At 38.1% G+C, this 24,118-nt stretch overlaps 2 protein-coding genes across 7 annotated transcripts; both read left to right on the top strand.

Moving 5' to 3' along the window:
* Positions 1 to 945: 945 nt before the first annotated feature.
* LOC113537447 (lipopolysaccharide-induced tumor necrosis factor-alpha factor homolog) lies at positions 946 to 7,272 on the top strand. The gene is made up of 6 exons (XM_026931916.3): positions 946 to 1,098; positions 1,359 to 1,755; positions 2,605 to 2,697; positions 3,712 to 3,861; positions 5,405 to 5,537; positions 6,301 to 7,272. Exons 3-6 carry the CDS (start codon positions 2,622 to 2,624, stop codon positions 6,404 to 6,406), a joined length of 465 nt encoding a protein of 154 aa, XP_026787717.3. The 5' UTR covers positions 946 to 1,098; positions 1,359 to 1,755; positions 2,605 to 2,621; the 3' UTR covers positions 6,407 to 7,272.
* Positions 7,273 to 10,977: 3,705 nt separating this feature from the next.
* On the top strand, positions 10,978 to 23,345 carry LOC113537434 (uncharacterized). Of its 6 annotated transcripts, XM_053229854.1 has the most exons (24): positions 10,980 to 11,078; positions 12,360 to 12,485; positions 12,607 to 12,653; positions 12,910 to 13,027; positions 13,160 to 13,206; positions 13,826 to 13,901; positions 14,078 to 14,124; positions 14,426 to 14,501; positions 14,680 to 14,726; positions 15,029 to 15,104; positions 15,295 to 15,341; positions 15,595 to 15,682; positions 15,940 to 16,007; positions 16,520 to 16,595; positions 16,784 to 16,830; positions 17,134 to 17,209; positions 17,390 to 17,436; positions 18,320 to 18,467; positions 18,688 to 18,746; positions 18,992 to 19,055; positions 19,224 to 19,288; positions 21,306 to 21,349; positions 21,993 to 22,244; positions 22,355 to 23,345. In XM_053229854.1, exons 2-24 carry the CDS (start codon positions 12,369 to 12,371, stop codon positions 22,369 to 22,371), a joined length of 1,749 nt encoding a protein of 582 aa, XP_053085829.1. In that variant the 5' UTR covers positions 10,980 to 11,078; positions 12,360 to 12,368; the 3' UTR covers positions 22,372 to 23,345. The 6 variants fall into 6 exon arrangements, 5 of the variants coding, with proteins under 5 accessions (XP_053085829.1, XP_053085832.1, XP_053085830.1 ...); XR_008301032.1 differs by lacking the exon at positions 21,306 to 21,349 and having other exon boundaries at positions 10,978 to 11,078; XM_053229857.1 differs by lacking the exons at positions 16,784 to 16,830; positions 17,134 to 17,209.
* The last annotated feature ends 773 nt before the right edge of the window (positions 23,346 to 24,118 follow it).

Raw genomic sequence — 24,118 nt, forward strand, 5'->3', positions numbered from 1 at the left:
CAGGAACAGTGCTGGAATTCTCTGACTGTAGGAGGAAAGGTCTAGATGAACAAATGGGCAGCAGGGTGACATTGCTGCAGCATTGTTTAGACAGGTTTCAAGATGATATGAACCAAACTTGGTGAACTTTGGACAAAATCTGGAGGAGGAGAAGCAAAATTAGCAGATAGATATAAGCATTTTTGGCATGTTATTGTAACTTTTTATCAGTAAGTGGCGCTGGCATGAAATTTGTTGCATAGCCTCAGGTCATGGTCCTGAAGATGCCTACCAAGTTTTGTGTCAGTGCGCAAAGTCGCTGCTGAGATACAGCTTCACTTCCTGATTGGCAGCTTCGCCATCAGATTCGTTGGCCCATTACGGGCAAACCCTTTGGACTATTCAAAATTCTTTTGATAACTTTTGTGAGGCTTACTCTGAAGATAATATGTGCCACATTTGGTGATGATTGGACAAAATATGTAGGAGGAGTAGTGAAAAAACTGTTTTTGACAAAATCCAAGATGGAGGAAACCTAATTAGGTGCAAATTGACATCATAGGGTGCATTGAACTTTTAAATTTTGGACACACGGTTCAAAAGTTATGACCATAAATGTACTTCCAAATTAGGCCCAAATTTGACCTGATGGTGGCGCTAGAGCATTGGCAGCACTTGGCCCAAATTTGGTCAGAATGTTCCTTAGACCCTCCCCAAACAGTTTGCCAAATTTCACAACTTTTTACCCAATGGTTCTAAGGGCTCCCATAGACACCCTAGCCAGAAGAGGAAGAAGAAGAAAACATGGAATAACAATAGGGTGCCTTTTTACAATTTTTCAAGGATTACAAATTGTTTGCATGGATTGTATATATATTCTTTAGGAGTAAAATGATTTGGTATTTGATTTTAGAGCAAAAGTAATGTTTGTTTATGAAATGTTTGTTTTTGCTCATTTTTGTGAAGGGTGCCAATAAATCCGGAGCTGGCAGGTGATGCAATAAACAGTGTAAAGGTATGCCATCTGTTTGAGCAGAGTGTACAGATGAGGAGGTGAGACAGCTGGACAGACTAAAGGACTGCTAAGTCCACCACTGCTGAATGTCCCACTATCAGCAGGTAGTCAAATGGCATTGTGGGTTAGTTTAGACAAAATAAAGTCAACACAGAATTTCATTACAAAATAAATCTTGGGTGTTAATGATGTTAATGATAAGGATTAATAAGCAAGTGTTTCATGGTGGATTTTTTTTTAAATCTGTGGCTTCAAATTCTATTTATTTTTCCATGAGAGGACATTTTAATTTTTTTTTTTATTTATTTACGATCAAAACAGGTGTGTTGACTGTACAAATATTCACGTTATTGTCATTTCGTAGGAAGCATGCAGGTTAGGGTTTAAGCACCAGCGTGACTCGGAGAACCACGTACCTTGAGTGTGAATACAGGTGAACATGACATGAAATAAATGGTGAAATTTACACAGCGAAACATCAGTAGATACAAAGGGATTAAAAATGAAAGTACGAATAAAATAATTTTTAAAAATATCATCGAGATTAGAAACAGTGTATTTGTGGGTTGAAAATTTGTTCTTCCTCAAATTCCTTGTATCTTTCAACACACTCCCTCACTCTCTCTCTCTCTCTGTCTTTCTCGCTCTCCCTCTCTCTCCCTTCCTCATACATACTCCTGCATGTGAATACGTGGAGAGTGACTACTCCTACAAGCTTCATATCTCTGAAGAGGAGAAGCTCCTTTTCTCCTCAAAATTCGGTATGTAAGGGTGTGTTTGTGTACTGTCATGTGTGTCTGTGTGTGTTTATGTTTAAAAATTAGGAACTTTTTCATCTGGTGTTTATAAAAGAAGTAAAGCACAGAGATTATATATTTTGGACTAAATATATTTTAGTTTTTTAATCCTATGCAATTTAGCCAAACATTCATGAATATTATATGATCCATGGCTTTTGTAATGCTACTACTAAAGTAAAATGCAATATGCTGTTGTATAATTACTGTATGTGATAGTAGTGTAGATGATTACAGTAACACTGTTGTTCATTGTTACCGCTTGTTCAATGCCGTTCATTAAACCTTGAGATGAATACTTATGATAAAAATTATACATAATATATATGATAAAAAAAGGAAGATTTGATGAAGTTTTAAAGTGCTAAACCAGACTCCTGAATAATGTACTTATACACTGTACAAGTCAAACTAAATAAACAGTAGAACGAGTCAGCACAGGTATACTGACATTTCATCCACTTATTTCTACATCACAGATAAAGATTATGCACCTGTGTACATAGTTGAACAAGCAAGCATGTGTGTGTGTGTGTGTGTGTGTGTGTGTGTGTGTGTGTGTGACGTGACTGGCTACAGTGGAAAAACCACAATGTCATTTAACAACGTAGAAGTAAATGCCACCAGACTTGCTGGTCAGGATAGTACTGATGCAGATATGTACACACACATGTCTCCCAGGACTTCCACAAACAGAGATATACAGGGAGATAGAGCGACTGAGATAGAGAGATAGAGGCTCAGTTTAATTATGTGAAGCAAAAATAGAACAGACAGGAAAAAGTAAAGGAAGTGTGACATTTTCTTTTGCAGGTCCTTGACCTCTGATCATGGAGTTCAACCCTCCTCCACCATACCCGGGCCCCATCGACCCCACACCTGGAGCTGCTTATCCTCCTCTATCAGGTACACGATGCTGTTTATTCTAGGGATCCATTTATTCAGTATGAAGGGCAAATCTTTTGCATCCTGTACAAGGAAACAGCTTACAAACTAGCACTGGAACAGGTAGAACAGTCTTTGTTTTATTTAAAGTAATTAGCTTTTTTAGGAGTATGCAGCATGGAGGGGAAAGAGAGGAGTGTGAGAGAGAGACAGTGCCAAAGGAAGCTCCTGTACTGCTTCAGACTTGAATCTTTCTCAACTTTTGTTTGCTTTGAATCATTGTAGCCATATTGGAAATATAGAGACCAGTGTAGACGTGTGTAGACCATTTTTAGTCCCAATCCTGCCCACTTCCTCGCACAATTAGAAAAATCATTCCTACTCCCAAAAGATTTTTGACCAATCCCACCTGCTACCCAAAATATTTGACCAATCCTATCCCCCCTCACAAAAGGTTTGACCAGTCTTTCCCACTCCCCCAAAAATGACCAATCCCACGCACTCCCACTAAAGGTTTAATCCCACCCACTGGGATTTGACCAAACCTTAGAGCTCCGTCAAAAATTTGAAACAATCCCAGCCACACCCAAATTAGTTTAACCAATCCAACCCATTCCCACAAAAAGTTTGACCAATCCCACTCCAAAAAAAGTCTGATCAATTCCAATCACTTCCACAGACAGTTTCACCAATCCAGTTCCCACAGAAAAGTTTGACCAATCCTGCCTGCGCCTTCAAAAATGTTGACCAATTCCAGTCCAAAAATGTTTTGACCAATCCTGCATGCTCGCAAAAAAGTTTGACTAATTCCACCTGCTCATGAGCTTCATATCTCTCACGAGCTTCAGCCTGCACAATACTAAAAACAGCCTGCGCATGATGTGCATCTCTAGACCAGTGCCTTGAATATTTATCCTTTTAGCCGCTCTGGGTTATGCTGATTTTTCCCTAATAACATTGTTTTGCATGCCTTTAAACATTATAATTTCCTTGTATGGTGTATGTGGGATGAATTTGCTACTTGCTTACCCACAGTGGTGCAGGACACTGTGTATCCAGCTCCCCCCAAGTACAGCACCACAGTGGTTCAACCTGCACCTATGATAATGCAACCAGAGCTAACGGTGGTCCAGCCAACGACAGTCATCCAGACCCAACCGGCTCTAATGGTGGTAAACCCTGTGGGTGAGTGATCAACGGTGTGTGTGCGTGGTGTGTCTATGTGTGACTGTATGTATATTTGTGCTTATTCGTGTTGTGCTTTTATTCCTAGAAATTGCTGTGACTGTTTAGGTTTCATGTTTGTCATGTTACCCTTCACAAATATAACTTGTCATATTAACCCTTTCTCGCAGTACACTGGCATTCCGTTCCAATCGACTTATCAGACATTTTCAATCAGTATAAACAAATGAATTATTTCATTTCTGCAAGTCTAATATAAGATTAGTCAGGACACTGTTGGGTTTCTGTATGTAGAGTATCATGACTCTGTGTTTAGCTGCTGGTCAGCAGGGTGATGGGAAAAGGGGAGGGGTGTGAGCCCTGTGCTGGGTTTTTGATAGTAAAAAACACCGTATACAGCTGCCACAATGTAATTATAACATTTAAACCTAGTAGGCTAGGTTAAAAAAAAGAAATACTTGTGAAAGCCTGCAAATTCTTAAAGTCCACAGTGTCTACTTTCAAAGAGCCATTAATTATGGAATGTGACTTCACACATAAATTCAATGCTGAATATGGGCAGCCCCAAAACAGGTGGAAATTCCATTTTGTGCCCTCTGAATGCACTTGTTCTAATAAGTTATTGTTTCTATAGTAACAGTTCTTTCACAGGGGCTTGTACGGTGGACCCTAAATATAAATGGATTAAAAGCGTGTGTAATTGCTTATATGGTGAAGTTTTCTGTAAGAAGGCGTTTATTTAGCATTTATGGAAGGAGTCTCCAGTGTCAGTGCTTTGTAACAGTCAGAGGTAAAGCTGTAACTTTAAGTTTTCTGACAGCTTCAGGACAGAGGAGTTTACGCTTTTCGGCTTCTCAGGAACATTTAAAAAAGCTGTGTGTTTTTATTTGTTTTTGTTCAAATTAGCTTCTCTGCCATCAATATTTTACAGATACAGTATTCGAAAAAAAAATTATATAATAGTTTAGCTATGATTTTTTAATTTGGTTTTAGTCTAGAAAAATTACAGCATTTCAGCAGTTTAAACTAAACTCAATGAAAAGTAAAGTTTAGTTCCCTCAAACATACCAAATATTTTATTTATTTACACAAACACAAATACGTACAATTTGAATTCTTCTGTAAATTAAAGTTACTTTTTAAATGCACATCAAACCTTTGTTAAAATATGAAGAGGGTTGAGTGGTGAGTTACAGACTTTTCATACTAGTAAACACAAGAATGTTAAAAAAAAATTCATTAGCATGCAGTTGTAGCTGTTAAATGTAGATGTGTGGGCAGGGAGAGAGCTGTTCCCATGGCGATATGAAAATATCTCCATGACGATGGAACTACGGCATCATGTTTACCTTGTGGGGAAAGAAGAGTGAGGTGGTTTTTTTTTTTATTTATTCATCTTTAGATAATAATAAATCTGTAGTTAGGGTTTGGGGAAGGTGTAAGTAGAGTTTTATTTAGTTAGAGTTTTACAAAAGTAAATGGATATATATCACAATGTAAGTAAAGTTAGTGTGTGTGTGTGTGTGTGTGTGTGTGTGTGTAGTTGTTCAGTCAGCTCTGACAGAAACACCTGCTCCAATGATGTGCACTTACTGCCACCAGCAAATTGTCACTGTGACGAACCCCACCACAGGACTCCTGGTCTGGACTATTTTTGGAGTCCTGTTTTTACTTGGGTGAGAGACCTCACACACACACACACACACACACACACACGCTAACGACATTAATGTCAGCGTTCACTCAAGCAAGCATGGACTCCAGATGTTTTTACAAAAAATATTGTTTCATCAAATCCATAAGATTGTCATCTGAATACATCCTTCAGTGTAAGAGATAATACTCAAGGGAAACCTGACCTTTTATACAAAGGATTTAATCTGATCAATATCACAAATTTGCTCAAATTTAATTAGTGGCCTCAAAATAGAGCAGAATATTCAAGAATTCAAGGCACTGACGATTTCCATTCTGTGTATTAAATGTTTTTAACTTCTAAACTTTCTTTCCAGTTTTAAATGGAAAAAAAAGAATCCCATATTCTCAGTGTGGTCTCAGACATTTGGACCCCTCTGTGTTTATATATACAGTATAGTACACTCTGTGTTTATATATACAGTATAGTACACTCTGTGTTTATATATACAGTATAGTACACTGAGAAGCACTATATGTAATTGCAGCTAAAGGTGGTTGACCCGGGGGGTGATTACTTTTGCAACCAACAAATTTCTTCTTTATAGCTTATTTAATCTTTGCGTTACAAAATACTTCAATCAACCAATCAATCCAATGATTAAAAAAAAAATTCAGCCCAATTAAGTCCATTTCAGTTCCAGGTTGCAGCACTACATAATGTAGAAAAGTTTCAAATTGGTGGGTGTGAATACTTATGCTTACGCATGACACATTGCTCTGTTGTGTCTCATTGCTGTGCAGAATTTGGCCGTGCTGTCTGATTCCCTTCTGTGTGGACTCCTGTAAAGACGTCCAACACAAGTGCCCCAGCTGCGGGAACGTTCTGCACATTTACAGACGCATGTGAGAACCCAAAGAACCCAAAGAACCCAAAGAACGCAAAGGACGTGAATCAACAATGCTCCGAGTGTGCGTAAAACAACAATATGCTTTAAATGTCATTTTGCAAAATTTGGCTTTATTCTGTTCTCCACATTCCTCACATACTTCACTTTCACATACACAGTTCATACTTTACAAAGTGAGTACTGAGAATGTGATCTCACTGAGATGAGAAAAATTGCTTGGTATGTATTTTAATGAAAAACATTGACTTTAATTCTTCAGTACTAACATCATGACTTCAGTATTATAAGGTAATATCTTGCATTTTGGTTGAAAATTCGGAGTTAACCGCATAAACTCAGTGGTGTAATTTTTGCAAAATTTTTGATGTGATCATTTAAAGAAAGTTGTATCACCAAAAGCACAGATAAACTTGGTTTTATCGTCCAGCCAATCATTATCCAGGAAGAACATGAGATGAACGCAACATAGGCATCCTAAGCCAATCAATATCCATGTTCTTTTGACCAAAAGATTGAAAATGGTGGAAATATGTGGTGTCATTATTCCAGCGATGGTAATTCCAGTTCTTTCCAATGAGACACATCATTTGACTCATCATTTAGCTCCCAAATGGCTCTTTTGCCATTTCTTTCGAAACCAGACAAAGATTGTGATATTTTAAGCAGTTATTGTACATTTATTTACATGAAATCTTATTCTACCTTCTAGTAAACAAAATAAAATAACCACGTTACCAATATGTTCAAACAGATTTGAAGCCTCAGTACAACTTTTAAATGCAGGAATAAAAAGTGCAGAAAATGTTTTTTTAATAGTTTTTCAATGTATAGATGTATAAATGTGTTCAAATATTTCTAATTTCTCAGAAATTCAATAATGCAAATTTAAAGTAAGCTTAAAGTGAGCTGGAAATGAAATTAAATTTCAGTACTTTTGATTTTTGCTTGCCTGAATGTCAAAACGTTGAGATAGAACCTTATAATACTAAGCTAATGGTCTATTTCTATGCAATATGTGTATCTGTAATATATTATGTAATCTTTGTTGAAATGTTAATCAGAATGACTGTGAACTGTTTTTAGGATTAGATTATTTTGCAACCTAGTAACTGTTTACTGGCAATAACTTTTAACCAGGTTGCACTACATGTGTGTTGGAGTTTAAACATATTCACACGTTCATCTATAATGATGTAAATGTAAAAAAAGACTTTCATTTGCTTTCGTTTTTTAATTGTGTATTTTACACATTTCTATCTGCCTATGCACATTTGCATATATATGATATACTATTCAGTTGTATTTTTCCCTCATATTTGTCGAATTTTTTTTCTGGTTCTTTCATGGTCTCTGTTGTTAACTAATATAGTCCTCATTGTGGAAAGTTGTATAAAAAAAAATCTGGCCCCTGTTGGAGAAAATACTTGAATAGTTGTACAGCGTTAATGGACTTAAATACTGTTAAATACTGGAAGAGTTGTACTTTACTTAAGTAAGACTGAAATGAAAAACTTGTATTCTTAGTCTTAAAAATGAATTTCCTTGAAAAAAATATACATTTTTGTTTTTACCTTTCAAAATACCTGTTGAAAATTTTTTTCTCTCTCTCTTGTCCAGCTGCTATGCCATTCAGTTGTGCTTTTGCTTTTTGGAATTTGTTTATTTTTTTAAACCACATCCAATCAAATTCACACCAGTGTCACATGAAACATCGCACAGCTGAGCTAATTAGTCTTTGAGCAAAGACAGGCACGACCTATTAATCTGTGCAGCTGTAAAAATTATTTACCAATGACTGTCTGCTGGATGAAAATTTTCCTTTGCCTTTACTTACTTATTTACTTACTTACCTACTTACTTTGCCAACCGCATAAAAACTAAATACCATGTTTGCTTTAAGGTTGTTAAATTAGTGAACTAGTTTTGTTTTATGGTTAATGCCACCTTAGTATTCATTCCAAGGGTTATTAAACATTAACTAACCAGCAAGCTAAACTGTAGGTTTGTTAGAAAAGAGTTAGTGTAGTGTAGAGTTAGCAGAACAATAAATAAAAAATAAATAAAAACATTCATTTCTGATCAGTTGAAATATTTACTTTTACTCTGGAATACTAGACTATGTTCATATACCGATCAGCCATATCATTAAAACCACTTACAGGTGAACTGAATAACATTGATTATCTTGTTACAATGGCACCTGTCAAGGGGTGGGATATATTAAGCAGCAAGTGAACAGTCAGTTCTCGAAGTTGATGTGTTGGAAGCAGGAAAAATGGGCAAGCGTAAGGATCTGAGCGACTTCGACAAGGGCCAAATTGTGACAGCTAGACGACTGGGTTAGAGCATCTCCAAAAAGATAGGTCTTGTGGGATGTTCCCAGTATGCAGTGGTTAGTACCTACCAAAAGTCGTCCAAAGAAGGACAACCGGTGAACCAGCGACAGGGTCATGAGCTCACAAGACTCACTGATGTGCGTGGGGAGTGAAGGCTAGTCCAAAAAAGTTAAAGCTGTCTATGATGGAAAGGTGTCAGAACACACAGTGCACCGCAGCTTGCTGCGTATGGGGCCACAGACTGGTCAGAGTGCCCATGCTGACCCCTCTCCACCGCCGAAAGCACCTACAATGGGCACGTGAGCATCAGAACTGGACCATGGAGCAATGGAAGAAGGTGGCGTGGTCTGATGAATCACGTTTTCTTTTACATCATGTGGATGGCCGGGTGTGTACACGTCGCTTACCTGGGGAAGAGATGGCACCAGGATGCACTATGGGAAGAAGGCAAGCCGGTGGAGGCAGTGTGATGCTCTGGATAACGTTCTGCTGGGAAACCTCGGGTCCTGACATTCATGTGGTTGTTGTTTGACACGTACCACCTACCTAAACATTGTTGCAGACCAAGTACACCCCTTCACGGCAACTGTATTCCCTAACGGCAGTGGCCTCTTTCAGCAGGATAATGCGCCCTGCCACACTGTAAAAATTGTTCAGGAATGGTTTGAGGAACATGACAAAGAGTTCAAGGTGTTGACTTGGCCTCCAGATTCCCCAGATCTCAATCCGATTGAGCATCTGTGGGACGTGCTGGACAAACAAGTCCGATCCATGGAGGCCCCACCTCGCAACTTACAGGACTTAAAGGATCTGCTGCTAATGTCTTGGTGTCAGATACCACAGCACACCTTCAGAGGTCTTGTGGAGTCCATGCTTTGAAGAGTCGGAGCTGTTTTGGCCACACAAGGGGGACCTACACAATATTAGGCAGGTGGTTTTAATGTTATGGCTTATCGGTGTATGTAGATACTTTTTGGGCTCCATATTTCTGCATTTAATTGAGGTAGTTTTTGATGCAATACCGGGGTTCGAGTTGCTGAAGGTTTATTAAAAATGCAAGACACAATCCAAAATGAGAATCCTTAAACAGTCCAATAAGTCAAAAACAACAAGTCAAATAATACACACAGGCAATCAGAACAGAGCTTAACTCCAAAGAGGCCAGGTTCATACACAAGAGCAGCAATCAGGGTTAAAAGAGTCAGAGCTTTCACAACATGAGCATTGGCAAGACCTGGCAAAGTGACTGTGAATTAATCAAACCTTAAATAGTCAATAAACAAGAAATGATCGACAAGCAGAAAGTGTGTGCGTGTGTGTGTGTGTGTGTGTGTGAGACAGTTCAGTACTCAGGGGGAGAGGGGCCTCTACTGGTGTACAGGTGCCATGACTTGAGCTGGTGTCACTCACAAATGTTTGGTGTTGATATTTACACTTAACTGTTGAATAATGACCATTCTTGACCATTTTCTTATTTTATGCTTATTAGTATTCTTCTCTTGTTGGAAACACCTTATTGACATTTCAGTCAAAAGGTACAGCAAATTCAGCTGAAATTTGATTATAATTATGATGCATGTAAAAAGAAATCATCGCATACTGTACATTCTCCTTCTTTCAGTACTTTATCAGACAGACAATCACGAAAGCTTTAAAGCTGAAATACATACACATTTCAGCATTAAGCATACGTAAGCAGCCAAGAAGCCAGAAACAGTGGACAGTCACAGCATGAGGATGGAACAGATCAGTAAAATAACAAGTAATTGATCATAAAACCTTAAACTGAATTCTAAAATAAACTGCAAATTAAGGAATAACGCAAGAGTAATCAGGATGTTAAAAATATGTAATTATTATTATTATTATTATTATTATTATTGTTAAGAAATGATCTTTTTTAAGTTAGAAGAATCCATATTTAATATCTGCATTTGTTTGCTTGACAAATTTTACACAAATTAAATGAGAAAACCTGGGTAAGTTTAGAGGAGACCAACAAATTCCCTTTGGCCTGTCTTTCATAAATATTAGATTAACATTTCAAATCTTGATAAGGTAAGAAGTCTGAGAGCAGCGTCGAAGAAAGAAACAATCCACTCCAGCTAACTCAGTATTACACGATTTTCCTGTCTTCACCTGTATATTAATTTGTTACTGACACACCTCATCACAGGTATGACAGGAATTTGCCTTTCTGTTTCACTCTCCTCCTCTTACTCTCTGCACTTGAGTTCTCTCTAACACCATGAAAGTTTTTACAGTTTCCTGGTAACTCTCATGGGAGAAGCATCCAAATAACTGCTCTCGTTCTCGCTTCATTGCTAAAGCACAGGTACAGTGTGTGTGTGTGTGTGTGTGTGGGAGTGTGTGTGTGTGTGTGTGCAGTAGTAGGTGTTTAATTGGTGCTATATAGCAGAGATTGATAGATAAAAGTATATATTTAAAAAGAAAGGGAACTTATCTCTATACAAAATATACCAGTAAGGAATGTAAGCAATAAAACACTCTGTGTCATGCTGTTATAGAAAATAATTAACAATTATTGGTGATGTGATGAAGTGGAGTTACTGTTACCACCTCAAAGTTAATTATTTTCCTATAACAGCATGTCCAAAAGTGTTTTATTCCTCTTATACCACAGCAATTTGCCAACATTTAAATGTTTTTTTTAAATTTATTAAAGAATGATACAGCATAATTTTATCCATTTAATGTTGTGGAAAGTAAGTGAAGCAAGTTAGCTCTTTTTCTCACATTTTTTGCAACCATAAACATTCATTCCCCATAACTTTTTTCTCTACTGAGGTTTTTTAAAAATGTGATGTTACTGAGAAACAGCAAAGCGTAAACTTGTCTGTTCGAAAATGTCAGAAAAATTTAAGTTACGGCTTTACCTCTGACTGTTACAAAGTGCTGACACTGGAGACTCCTTTCATGAATGTTTAAAAAACAAAAACGTCTCCTTGCAGAAGACTTTACCATATTAATAGTTAGACATGCTTACACTTCCCTGTGTACGCTGTTACGAGAGTAGAGTAACGTATTACACAATGCATGAATCAAACCTTGCAGTCGAAACTGCTGTCAGAGCTTCTGTTGTTGAAAAATTCATCAACACCTTCAATGCTTTAACACTTTAATCAAAACGAAAAGATCAAAAGCTAACAGATAAAAAGTTTTACTATTTTTACTGTAAATATTATGTTAAAATTACCATTAAAAATTACTGTAAATATTACTGTGAAATTGTTTGAAAATCACTGTAAAATGCTATAAAAATGCTGTAAACTTATTGTAAAATCACTGTAACATATTGCTGTAAATTTACTGTAAAATGGCAAAAAATGTTTCACTATTAATATATGCATATACTCTTGTTAAACATTTGTTACTTAGAATATCTGTAAATTTCCCATTAAATGTCTTGTTAATTTTATCATTTTGAAATAAGATGTGCTCTGTATAATCAGAAGGTCGGTGTTATGGTCTAAGGTAGAGACTGCTCATACCATATCCCAGTCATACTGCTGTGATCACAGAGAGAAATACTAGGAAAGACAGAAATAATTCAGCTAACACATAACTGAGCTTCCTCCTATTTTCTCTCTTCCAGTATTCGCCCATGGAGAAAATTCCTGTTCCACCATATCCTGGACCACCTCTAGAGTCCACTAGTTCTGTACAGCAGACAGAACACCCACCCAAGCCAGCTCCTCGCACACGTCACATCACTGTAGAGGTAAAGCCCAGTGAAGGGGGTTTAGAGGGTTTCCACTCAAACATTCTTCTTCCCTCCGAGACACCTGCAATGCTTCTCAAACCATGTTCTTTTTCTCTATCTATCTATCTTTGGGATATAGTGTGCTACCTATTATCACCAGCAGTCTCCTGGCCCTCAACACCACGGGTATGTGTCCAGCACACACTTGCATGATTGTGCCAGAAGAGGCTTAGCTGTTTTTAATTGGCAAAGCTCTAGAGATATACCTTTGTCAGCAAACAGAATGCTAAGTGACAGAATGATCTGCTTGTAGGGATGTTACCATGTCACAAATCTAGAAAACACAGTAAGAGGCAGCGGATTAGGACAAAGATAATGGTAGTTTCATCAGAGAAGGATAGAAAGAAAGGAACCGAGCTTCTACCTCTTTTTTCTTCTCCAGATCTCGGCCCATGGAGAACATCCCTGTTCCACCATATACTGGCCCATCTCAGGAGTCTGTACAGCCGAGAGCCTACAACCACCAGGCACCTCCTCAGATACACCACACCACTGCGGAGGTAAAGCCCAGTGAAGGCAGTTCACAGATTTCACACATATGTTCTTCCTTCCAGAGATCCAGCATTAAAACTAGAGACCTGCAATGCCCTCAAACCACATTCTATCTCTTTTTATGATTCTTTGGGATTTAGGGTGGTCCCGGTACTCACCTGCACTCTACTGGACATCAACACCACAGGTATGCGTCCTGCTCAGTATCTGACTGACAGTGCTAAGGCTGCAGGACTTGAGTCCACTCTCAAGACTTTTTCTGTATCGACTTGGACTTATTGGCATTCATACTCAGACTTGTCTTGATCACAGGCATTGGTCTAGCTAAAAATGGTCCTGGTCTTGACTGAGAGTTTCTAAAAATAATGTTTGTGGTGTCTTCTAGAGGTAACCTTATAATACATTTATATCCCTAAATGTATTGTCTAGGTTGATTCTGTAAGATTCTAGGTCATTCTCAAGAGAATTAGTGAATTTGGTCTGGCATACATGAAACTGAAATAAGGCTTGGCCTTGAAAAGGATTTGATGATTTTTGGTCTTGATCTTGACTCCATTATGACTCGGTCTGGACTTGATTTTTGGCTAGCCCTAGTCTTGGACTTGACAATGGTGGTCTTGACTAAAGGCCTAGACACTGCATACAATTGCACATTCATACCAGCAGTATAAGAAACAAAATGATACCAGACCTGCTTGTCAGGATGGTACCATGTCAGAAAGATGTATAAATAAGTAAGAGACAGAATTACTAAGGAAGGAAGAAAGGCACTAAATAAGCCTCCTCTTCCTTTTTTTCTTCTCCAGTTCTTTTCCCATGGAGAATAACCCTGTTCCACGATATCCTGGCCCAACTCCTCAGACACACCACATCCCTTCAGAGGTAAAGCCCAGTGAATGGGAATTATAGGGTTCATCCTGATCTTCTCTTTCCTTTCTGCAGTTTTTTCTGCCAGACAACTCAAATGCTGCTTAAACCATACATGCTCTCTCCCTCTCTCTCTCTCTCACACACACACACACACTATCTCTATCTATCTATCTATCTCTGGGATGTAGGGTGGTCCCCATATTCACCTGCACTCTCCTGGTCCTCAACGCCAAAGGTATGTGTCCTACTAAGCATCTAGCTGACATGGCACACACTTTCACATTGGTACCAGCAGTGGTTTAGCTGTTGGAATGTTTTTTTAGTTTAGTTTTAGATATATTTTTGTCAGTAAACAGAATGCTGAGTGAAAAAATGATACCAGACCTGCTCCTCAGGATGTATCATTTCACAAAGATAGATAGCAAAATATGAGACTGAGGTTACCAAGGAAGGAAAGAACAAAGCAAGCAAGGAAGGAAGGAAGGAAGGAAAAAGAAAGCAAAGATATGACCTTCTTCAACTGTTCTCTTCTCCAGTTCTTTTCCCATGGAGAATATCCCTGTTCCACCATATCCTGGCCCAACTCCTCAGACACACCACATCCCTTCAGAGGTAAAGCCCAGTGAATGGGGTTTATAGGGTTCATCCTGATCTTCTCTTTCCTTTCTGCAGTTTTTTCTGCCAGACAACTCAAATGCTGCTTAAACCATACATGCTCTCTCCCTCTCTCTCTCTCTCTCTCTCTCTCTCTCACACACACACACTATCTCTATCTATCTTTGGGATGTAGGGTGGTCCCCATATTCACCTGCACTCTCCTGGTCCTCAATGCCAAAGGTATGTGTCCTACTAAGCATCTAGCTGACATGGCACACACTTTCACATTGGTACCAGCAGTGGTTTAGCTGTTGGAATGTCTTTTTTAGTTTAGTTTTAGATATATTTTTGTCAGTAAACAGAATGCTGAGGGAAAAAATGATACCAGACCTGCTCCTCAGGATGTATCATTTCACAAAGATAGATAGCAAAATATGAGACTGAAGTTACCAAGGAAGGAAAGAAGAAAGCAAACAAGGAAGGAAGGAAGGAAGGAAAAACAAAGCAAAGATATGACCTTCTTCAACTGTTCTCTTCTCCAGTTCTTTTCCCATGGAGAATATCCCTGTTCCACCATATCCTGGCCCAGCTCCTCAGACACACCACATCCCTTCAGAGGTAAAGCCCAGTGAATGGGGTTTATAGGGTTCATTCTGGTCTTCTCTTTCCTTTCTGCAGTTTTTTCTGCCAGACAACTCAAATGCTGCTTAAACCATACATGCTCTCTCTCTCTCTCTCTCTCTCACTCTCACACACACACACACACACACTATCCCTATCTATCTCTCTATCTATCTTTGGGATGTAGGGTGGTCCCCATATTCACCTGCACTCTCCTGGTCCTCGACGCCAAAGGTATGTGTCCTATTAAGCATCTACCTGACATGGTTAGCTGTTGGAATGTTTTTTTTAGTTTAGTTTTAGATATATTTTTGTCAGTAAACAGAATGCTGAGTGAAAAAAATGATACCAGACCTGCTCCTCAGGATGTATCATTTCACAAAGATAGATAGCAAAATATGAGACTGAAGGAAGGAAGGAAGGAAGGAAGGAAAAAAGGAAAAAAGGAAGCAAAGATATGACCTTCTTCTACTGTTCTCTTCTGCAGTTCTTTGCCCACGGAGAACCTCCCTGTTCGTCAGTATTCTGGCCCACCACTGGGGTTTGAGTCCACCAAACACCACCCAATTTCAGAGGTAAATCCCAGTGAAGGGGGTTTACAGGGTTCCAAAACAAGATTCTTATTTCTTCTCAGACATCTGACAATAAAACTAGAGACATCTGCAATGTTTCTAAAACCTCTGTCTCTATCTCTCTCTCTCTCTATCTATCTTTGGGATATAGGGAAGTCCCTGTTACAGCTCATGTTGAAATTCTTTCACTTTCTCTTGCATAAACCTATAGATGCATCTTTAAATCATTGTCTCTCTCTCTTTATCTATCTGAACTTTAGGGTGTCCACTGTCAACACTCACATTCAAGTTGCAAACCCACCTTCTGTTGTCAACATGCAAACCACAGGTATTTATAAGCTGCTGCGTCTCACATTATCTTAACACATATTTGTGAACTCCACGAAGGAGTATGTGGAAATGGGGTCGTCCCACCCATATGTGAGCCTATCCCAAGCTGGAACCAGACAATTGTTTAGAATGTCTTTGTATTTTGTAGCATTACAGTTTCCCTTTACTGGAACTAAGAGGCCCAAACCTGTTCCAGCATGACAATGCCCCTGTGCATAAAGAGAGCTTCATGAAGGCGTGGTTTGACAATGCCTCAATTTATGCTCTGATTTGGAATCAGAAAACAGGTGTGAAAGAACCATCAGTTTTCATTGATAAGATTTGATTTGATTGATTTAGGAATCAAACTCCTGCTGTGTAGCACTGAATTATAGATGAAAAATAGAGACCGAGCAAAAGCAGAATTGAAGTGAAAAAAACCACACAAAGAGAAGGAAGCTAACAAGGAAGGAAGGAAGGAAGGAAAAAGAAAGCAAAGATATGACCTTCTTCAACTGTTCTCTTCTCCAGTTCTTTTCCCATGGAGAATATCCCTGTTCCACCATATCCTGGCCCAACTCCTCAGACACACCACATCCCTTCGGAGGTAAAGCCCAGTGAATGGGGTTTATAGGGTTCATCCTGATCTTCTCATTCCTTTCTGCAGTTTTTTCTGCCAGACAACTCAAATGCTGCTTAAACCATACATGCTCTCTCCCTCTCTCTCTCTCTCTCTCTCTCTCTCTCTCTCTCACATACACACACTATCTCTATCTATCTATCTCTGGGATGTAGGGTGGTCCCCATATTCACCTGCACTCTCCTGGTCCTCAACGCCAAAGGTATGTGTCCTACTAAGCATCTAGCTGACATGGCACACACTTTCACATTGGTACCAGCAGTGGTTTAGCTGTTGGAATGTCTTTTTTAGTTTAGTTTTAGATATATTTTTGTCAGTAAACAGAATGCTGAGTGAAAAAAATGATACCAGACCTGCTCCTCAGGATGTATCATTTCACAAAGATAGATAGCAAAATATGAGACTGAAGTTACCAAGGAAGGAAAGAACAAAGCAAGCAAGGAAGGAAGGAAGGAAGGAAAAAGAAAGCAAAGATATGACCTTCTTCAACTGTTCTCTTCTCCAGTTCCTTGCCCATGGAGAATATCCCTGTTCCACCATATCCTGGCCCAGCTCCTCAGACACACCACATCCCTTCAGAGGTAAAGCCCAGTGAATGGGAATTATAGGGTTCATCCTGGTCTTCTCATTCCTTTCTGCAGCTTTTTCTGCCAGACAACTCAAATGCTGCTTAAACCATACATGCTCTCTCCCTCTCTCTCTCTCTCTCTCTCTCTCACACACACACACACTATCTCTATCTATCTATCTTTGGGATGTAGGGTGGTCCCCATATTCACCTGCACTCTCCTGGTCCTCAACGCCAAAGGTATGTGTCCTACTAAGTGGTGTCTTCTAGAGGTAACCTTATAATACATTTATATCCCTAAATGTATTGTCTAGGTTGATTCTGTAAGATTCTAGGTCATTCTCAAGAGAATTAGTGAATTTGGTCTGGCATACATGAAACTGAAATAAGGCTTGGCCTTGAAAAGGATTTGATGATTTTTGGTCTGGAAAAAAGCACACAAAGTGTGATCAAAGTGACTCTTCTGGGAAGTCTTTCCGCTAGATGTTGGAGCGTGGCTGTGGGGATTTGTGTTCATTCAGCTGCAAGAGCATTAGTGAGATCAGGCGCTGATGTTGGTGAGGAGGTCTGGGGTTCATTCGGTGTTCCAGTTCATCCCAAAGGTGTTCAGTGGGGTTGAGGTCAGGGCTCTGTGCAGGACACTCGAGTTCTTCCACTCCAACCTTCACACACCATGTCTTCATGGAGCTCGCTTTGTGCACAGGGGCATTGTCATGCTGGAACAGGTTTCAGCCTCTTAGTTCCAGTGAAGGGAAACTGTAACACTACAGCATACAAAGACTTTCTATACAATTGTGTGCTTCCAACTTTGTGGCAACAGTTTGAGGAAGAGCCACATATGGGTGTGATGGTCAGGTGTCCATATACTTTTTGCCATATAGTGTATATCCATACATGCATACACTACATACACATAAAAATAGTTCTATACATGTCAATCATTCACTCAACAAAGATTTTAAGGAGGGGTGGCTGGGAAAAGAAAAATGAAAATGAAATTGTTTAATAAACAAATCAAGACTCCCTCAACAAAGCCATATATATTATCTTGTCATCTTGTAAATGAGAAGCACTGAGGATTGTGTGAAAAGTGAAACGCGTCTCCCTCTTTTCTCTCCCGAAGTCCTCCATATATGGATAAAGAGAAAGCCACTCTTTCAATGTATCCTGACAATCCTCTGATATACCCAAGTCAAAAGTCACAAGGCTGTATGCAGGAAAACATGTTCGCTCAGCCGGACAGTCCACGCAAAAACTGCACTCCTATACAGGTAAAGAGTAATGACATGGTTTAAAGCACAAAAATCACTTTTCCTGACCTTCACGTCTTTACATCAGGTCTCTGCTGCCAGCAAGTAAAACCTGCATTAAAACTAGACATTACTAAAATCTTTGTCTCTCTCTGTCTGTCTGTCTGTGTCTCTTCTCACTCTCTCTTTCTCTGTCTTTTCTGTGCATGTCGCTCTCTCTCATTCTCTCTTTGATATATAGGGTAATCACATGTCTCTCGATGTCACTCGGAAGATAAAAGTTGAACTCGCCACAGAGAGGTACGTGATATAATGCCTTATGAATGCATTAGAATGAGTTATGAATATCTTCAGTGGTCCATACACATATAACCTTCACAGATACTATTTACTGGAAGTTCTTTATATAACAATTTCTATTGTTTTTTAACCTCTGTAGTTTAATGTTATTTTCATAATCACGATCACACCAGGCTTATGATATTCCCCTGTGACAAGATAATTAAAGGGTTATTTCTCTCCTTTTTTCCTCCATCTATTTCCAGGGAGAAAATGTCAGAATCATTGGAGCAAATGGAATTCACTCATGTACACCACCCCCAGGTGGAGGTAAAGAGAGGGGGTATTTCTTTTCACACTTTAGTTCCTTATCGGCTCTGCTGGAATTCACTTCCTTGTGTAAAACCAGTTAAAAACCAGTCCTGAAATGCAGACACACACACACACACACACACACACACACACGCACACAGAATGTTTATCTGCATTCTCTTTTAGCCTCTTCGTAGCTCTCAGAAAACCACTGAATTCATCAGGCACACTACGGAGTACATGAAAGTCAGGTACGTGTGTGTGTGTGTGTGTGTGTGTGTGTTTAGCTATTTGACATCCCTTAAATTAAGCAGAAGGTAGCAGGTGTGATTGTTGATAAATGAAGTCAGAATTTGTTTTTTAAAAAATCAGCTACTTTACAGCTTTTTACATGTAACCAGGTTGCTCATGAATCAAGTTAGTGACTGACAGAGTTTAGAAGTTTCATGAGGTTTTTCTTTTACTCCGTTTCTATGGGCTTAAACAAAAGTTCATTAAAGAGGAGGCTTTTGTTACATTTTTTTTAGGAATATTACAATCATAAAAAAAAATCTTGATTTCTCAAGGATTCTTAATGATTTTTACACAATTTATATTTCTGGTTTTTGGTTCATTAAGGATAAAAATAAGGACAAAAATTGCATTGTGCAAAGTATATGTATAAAGTATAAAGTGTATAATAATTAGAAATGAAATACATTGTGGTTAGAGAAAATAAATCATACCTTATCTTTACCAATTGCAAAATATAGAAAATATTTTCATAGAAAAGTTTTCAACCTAAAAAAAATGGGAATGTATTAATCTTATTTTCCTTATTTTGCTTGTGGCTCCTAACAGTAATCAAATTTCTAACGTGCTACTTTTACAAAATTATAATAATATACCCACTTCCTAGTCCTTAAAGGTAATATGACAGATTATTCAGTGAAAAAGTTGATATTCTAACTTACATTATTTATTATTTAAAGTGACGTTTGTTAGCTTCTGCGACATCACCAGCATACCTTTAACCTAGCTAAGTACTGGTTGCTATGACAACAGAAACTAGCTGCAAACCCTAGATAATTACTCTACATTCGCTTGCTTTCATGTTAGCATGTGAACAAAGAAGTCAGCCAACCAACATTTGCTACCTTACATGCTAATGTACTATTAGGTTAGTGTTATAGAGACCCACAGATATCAGTTTACTGGATATTCAAAATGGAGGTAACAAAACAGCTTGTGTTTAATGGCAATGAGGTCATAAATAGTCAGAGATTTGATTGACTGTTGTTGATTGACAGATGCACGCACATGGGCGTAACTTCATCTGGCAAAGAGATAAAGGCTGAAAAAAATCTATTCTGTGTGAATACATCAGCCAGGCAGAAAATAGAAAGAGATCATTAATAATGCTATTTATTATGACACCTAATTAATTATTACAATGTATTATTAATTAAAAAACAATTATTATTACATACATTACTATTGTAACATGCTGTTCTTAGGCTAAATGTCTTTCACTAGCATGGATTTTAAATAAATTATCTTCTTATTCATGTGTGCTACTCTTATAAACCTAGTTTGGAAAAGTCATACTGGGTTAAATATTTTTGTGAAGTATGATAGACTTCAAATATTCCTTATTTATTTTTTGTCTATTTACAGTGGCAGCCAATGATACACAATTCTGCTCAAACATGCTGTAAAAAAACAGTACTAATCTATAAGCACAGAGACAAAATGCTCAAAATTTGCAGCAAGTGGAGAAAGAAGAGCATTGTGCCGGTTGCTAATTTTTCTACCATGTCATCCAGGCGACACTATGTTTAAGCGGTACAATGCGAGCAGGTGCAACTGAGAACAGGTGAACACAATCAGGAAATAAATCAGTCCAAAGACAGGGATGAAGACAGGACTGTAGCAAAACAAAAACACGTCTCATTAAGTGCGTGAGCTACAACTCGTAGGAGGATTATATTATATAAAACTATAGAAATAATATTAGATTTATGCTTATACTATTTATAAAGTGATTGTACTGGTTATTGTTCATAAAACCAAATCAATTGTACTGGTCAGATTCTACATTCATGCCTGAGGCCCATCCCACTCCCAGGTTTTATCAGAGAGATAAAAATCATATCAAGCTGTGGGAAGGAAAAGTCATAAATATTGTCCTATTTGGTTGAAAGGTTTAAATACACACAGCAGCTCTGGGAGTTTAGAACAGGTGTAAGTGTAAGCCTCATCTTCATCCTACTCTTTTCCCTCCTCCAGTACAGACAACGTATCCTCCAGAGCAGTACAGCAAATCACACCAGGTTTGTGCACCAAACTCCAGTACAGCACATTAACTACACACAGGACATGCTGTTACAGGAAAATAATCCAAGACCATGCGGGGTCATGAAGCAGGGTCACTATTACCACTAGGAAGTTGATTATTTTCTTATAAAAGCGTGTCCCTAAGTCTTTTATTCCTTCTTATACCACAGCAATGTTTCATTAATTAAAGCATGACATATCTTACTTTTCTCCATTTATAGTTACATTTAATGTCATTGAACATCCACAAAACAATTTAAAACTAAACTAAACAGTCATTCCCTCACCAGCCTCTCTTTTTCCAACTCTCTCTCTAAAACTGCAGAAAATTTCACCGTATCAACGATTACACACATTTTTAACACGTTTTTGTGGCGCGTCAGTCATTCAAGTCCCTGTGAATGAGCTGCTACTATGGAAACGATAACATACGAGAACGAGTGCATTAATATAAACCTGTGATTTGCAGCTGCACTTCTGTCAAAGCTGCTGTTATAGAAGATGAATCAACACCTTCTGACCAATCAGAATCCAGAATTAAACTACGCTGTGGGATAAATGCACATTAATGGTGGAAATGAATTAAACTATGTAACAGTGATGTCATTGAGTGATTTCATTTTTTACACTTCTCCACAGATACACCTGCATCCATGTACTCTGTTTATGGAGCTGGCGCGGGTCAGCCGAGGGTCCAAGTGATCCAGGGTGGCGGGAATCATGTGATAATCCAACCCCCAAGGTCGGCAGTGGTGGTCCCGGGCATGGCTCCACAAACCATAATCCAGGCTGCTCAACCTGCTCTGGTGATCCAGCATCCATCTCAGGCTGTTAGGGTCATCCAGCCGCAGGTTCTGCCCACCGTAATCCAACCTGCAGCGAACGCTATCAGTGAGTATAGGATTGTTTTACATTGATGCAAATTACCAGTCAAATTTTAATAAATAGCACTCGTAACACACACGTGACTCATATCGCTTTCCCCTGATGTTCTTTTACAGTATATCATCGTTATTAATGAAGTCATGCCCCGCACGAGTGAGCCATCCAGCACAACATGGACGACCCTCGGTGTGCTGCAGTAACAGTGGGATTATATGTTATCTCGAAATTCTTTAAGAAAAAAAAAATAGGCTGTATTCATTATTAAGTTGTTAATCTGATCATAAAGTAAGTGTAGAGTTCATCTGGGACATCAGCTCTTCCAGTTCACGGAAACTATTTTCTGTCCGTGTGATTTCTTTCCTATTTGTATCCATGGTGATTATATGTAGCATACCAAATCATTATATTATTGGCGTATTAACGTAAAACCTACATAAGCTACAGTGTGCAGGTGGGTGTCAGGTAAGAGTCAGGTGTGCATATGATATTTAAATGAGGTACTCGTGGGCGGGGCTAATGCTCATTTAAACCAGCACTTAGTAAGTTTAATGAATAAGGGTCATTAAATTGTACAGGTGTATTAAAAAGGTTAGATTAAAATCATTGTGATGCATTTAATCATTTCTGGTTGAGGTTTTGAAGTTTTCGTAACTTTGGGAATGTCTTCTCAAGGTGTTAGCAGCCTTTCCAAGCAAGGCTTTGGTTTTCTTTATGTGTATCTAGCACTTAACATAATAAATAGGAATGGATTTCTTTGGTATTTGTGATTATGATATATTATAATGCATACTGTTAACACTTTATAAATGCATTATAAATATGGCTATAAACTCTAATTCCATAAATAAGTATAACAACATGTATAACGCCTTATGAATGCATTATAAATATGGTATGCGGGTATTTAAAGGTCATTACACATAAGGCCTTTGTAGAAAGTATTACTATATATGTACACTACCAGTCAAATGTTTGGACACATGAGATTGAATATATGTATAAGTGTGTATTTTTTTTAATTTACATCACATTTACTCATTGCTTGGTGTGGCAAAGACCTCAGAGGCTTGTCTATAACATAATAATAAACATTTTATTGAATCATGACTCTTTTCTGCTTGCTTTTTTTCTAAATCATTAAAACTTGTGACAGAATAGAGTAAAATTTACACTCTATTTGATCCAAAACATCATAAAAGTGCTGAAAGGACCATAAAACATTATTACTTCATCATTACTACACCAAGTAAGTTAATATTTCAGGGCTTACATGAGGAAATATATACGAAGATAAAACCTTAAGCAGGACTTAGATGAAGATTTTTTTTTTAAATTACACTTAATTTGAAATAATAAAGCATTAATAGATATTGTGCAGATACAACAATGTTTAGTGTTTGTTTGTTTGAGTGGGGAAAAAGAGTCCAATGTTTTTTTATTTTACTTCCTTTTATTCTTCAACAAAAACCTGTATAAATACGTAGACAATCACATTAAACAAAGATGTTTGTCACGCATAATTAAACAGCTTGGAATTTCTGCAATGCCAAGTAACTCGTTCTGTGCTCTCTTTCTTTCTCTAATCTTTTTACTTTTAGACATCTCTAAAATGTTCCATATCTGATTGTTTTCCTGAATGCCTATTAGGTCCTTAAGGCAGAGGTGTTTCAGATATGAAGCTTACGTACATTAACACGAGACTGTACCGGTCCTCACGTGGCAGGTACATAAATTTGTTCTGCTCTAACAGTGGAACAGGTCAGATCAAACCACAAGTTGATATAGAACATTTTAGAGATGTTTAAAAGAGAAAGAAAGAAAGAAAGAAAGAGAGCACAGAATGAGTTATGTGGCATTGCAGAAATTCCAAACTGTTTAAT

The sequence above is a fragment of the Pangasianodon hypophthalmus genome, chromosome 26 (assembly GCF_027358585.1).
Source record: "Pangasianodon hypophthalmus isolate fPanHyp1 chromosome 26, fPanHyp1.pri, whole genome shotgun sequence".
Classification (NCBI taxonomy): Eukaryota; Metazoa; Chordata; class Actinopteri; order Siluriformes; family Pangasiidae; genus Pangasianodon; species Pangasianodon hypophthalmus.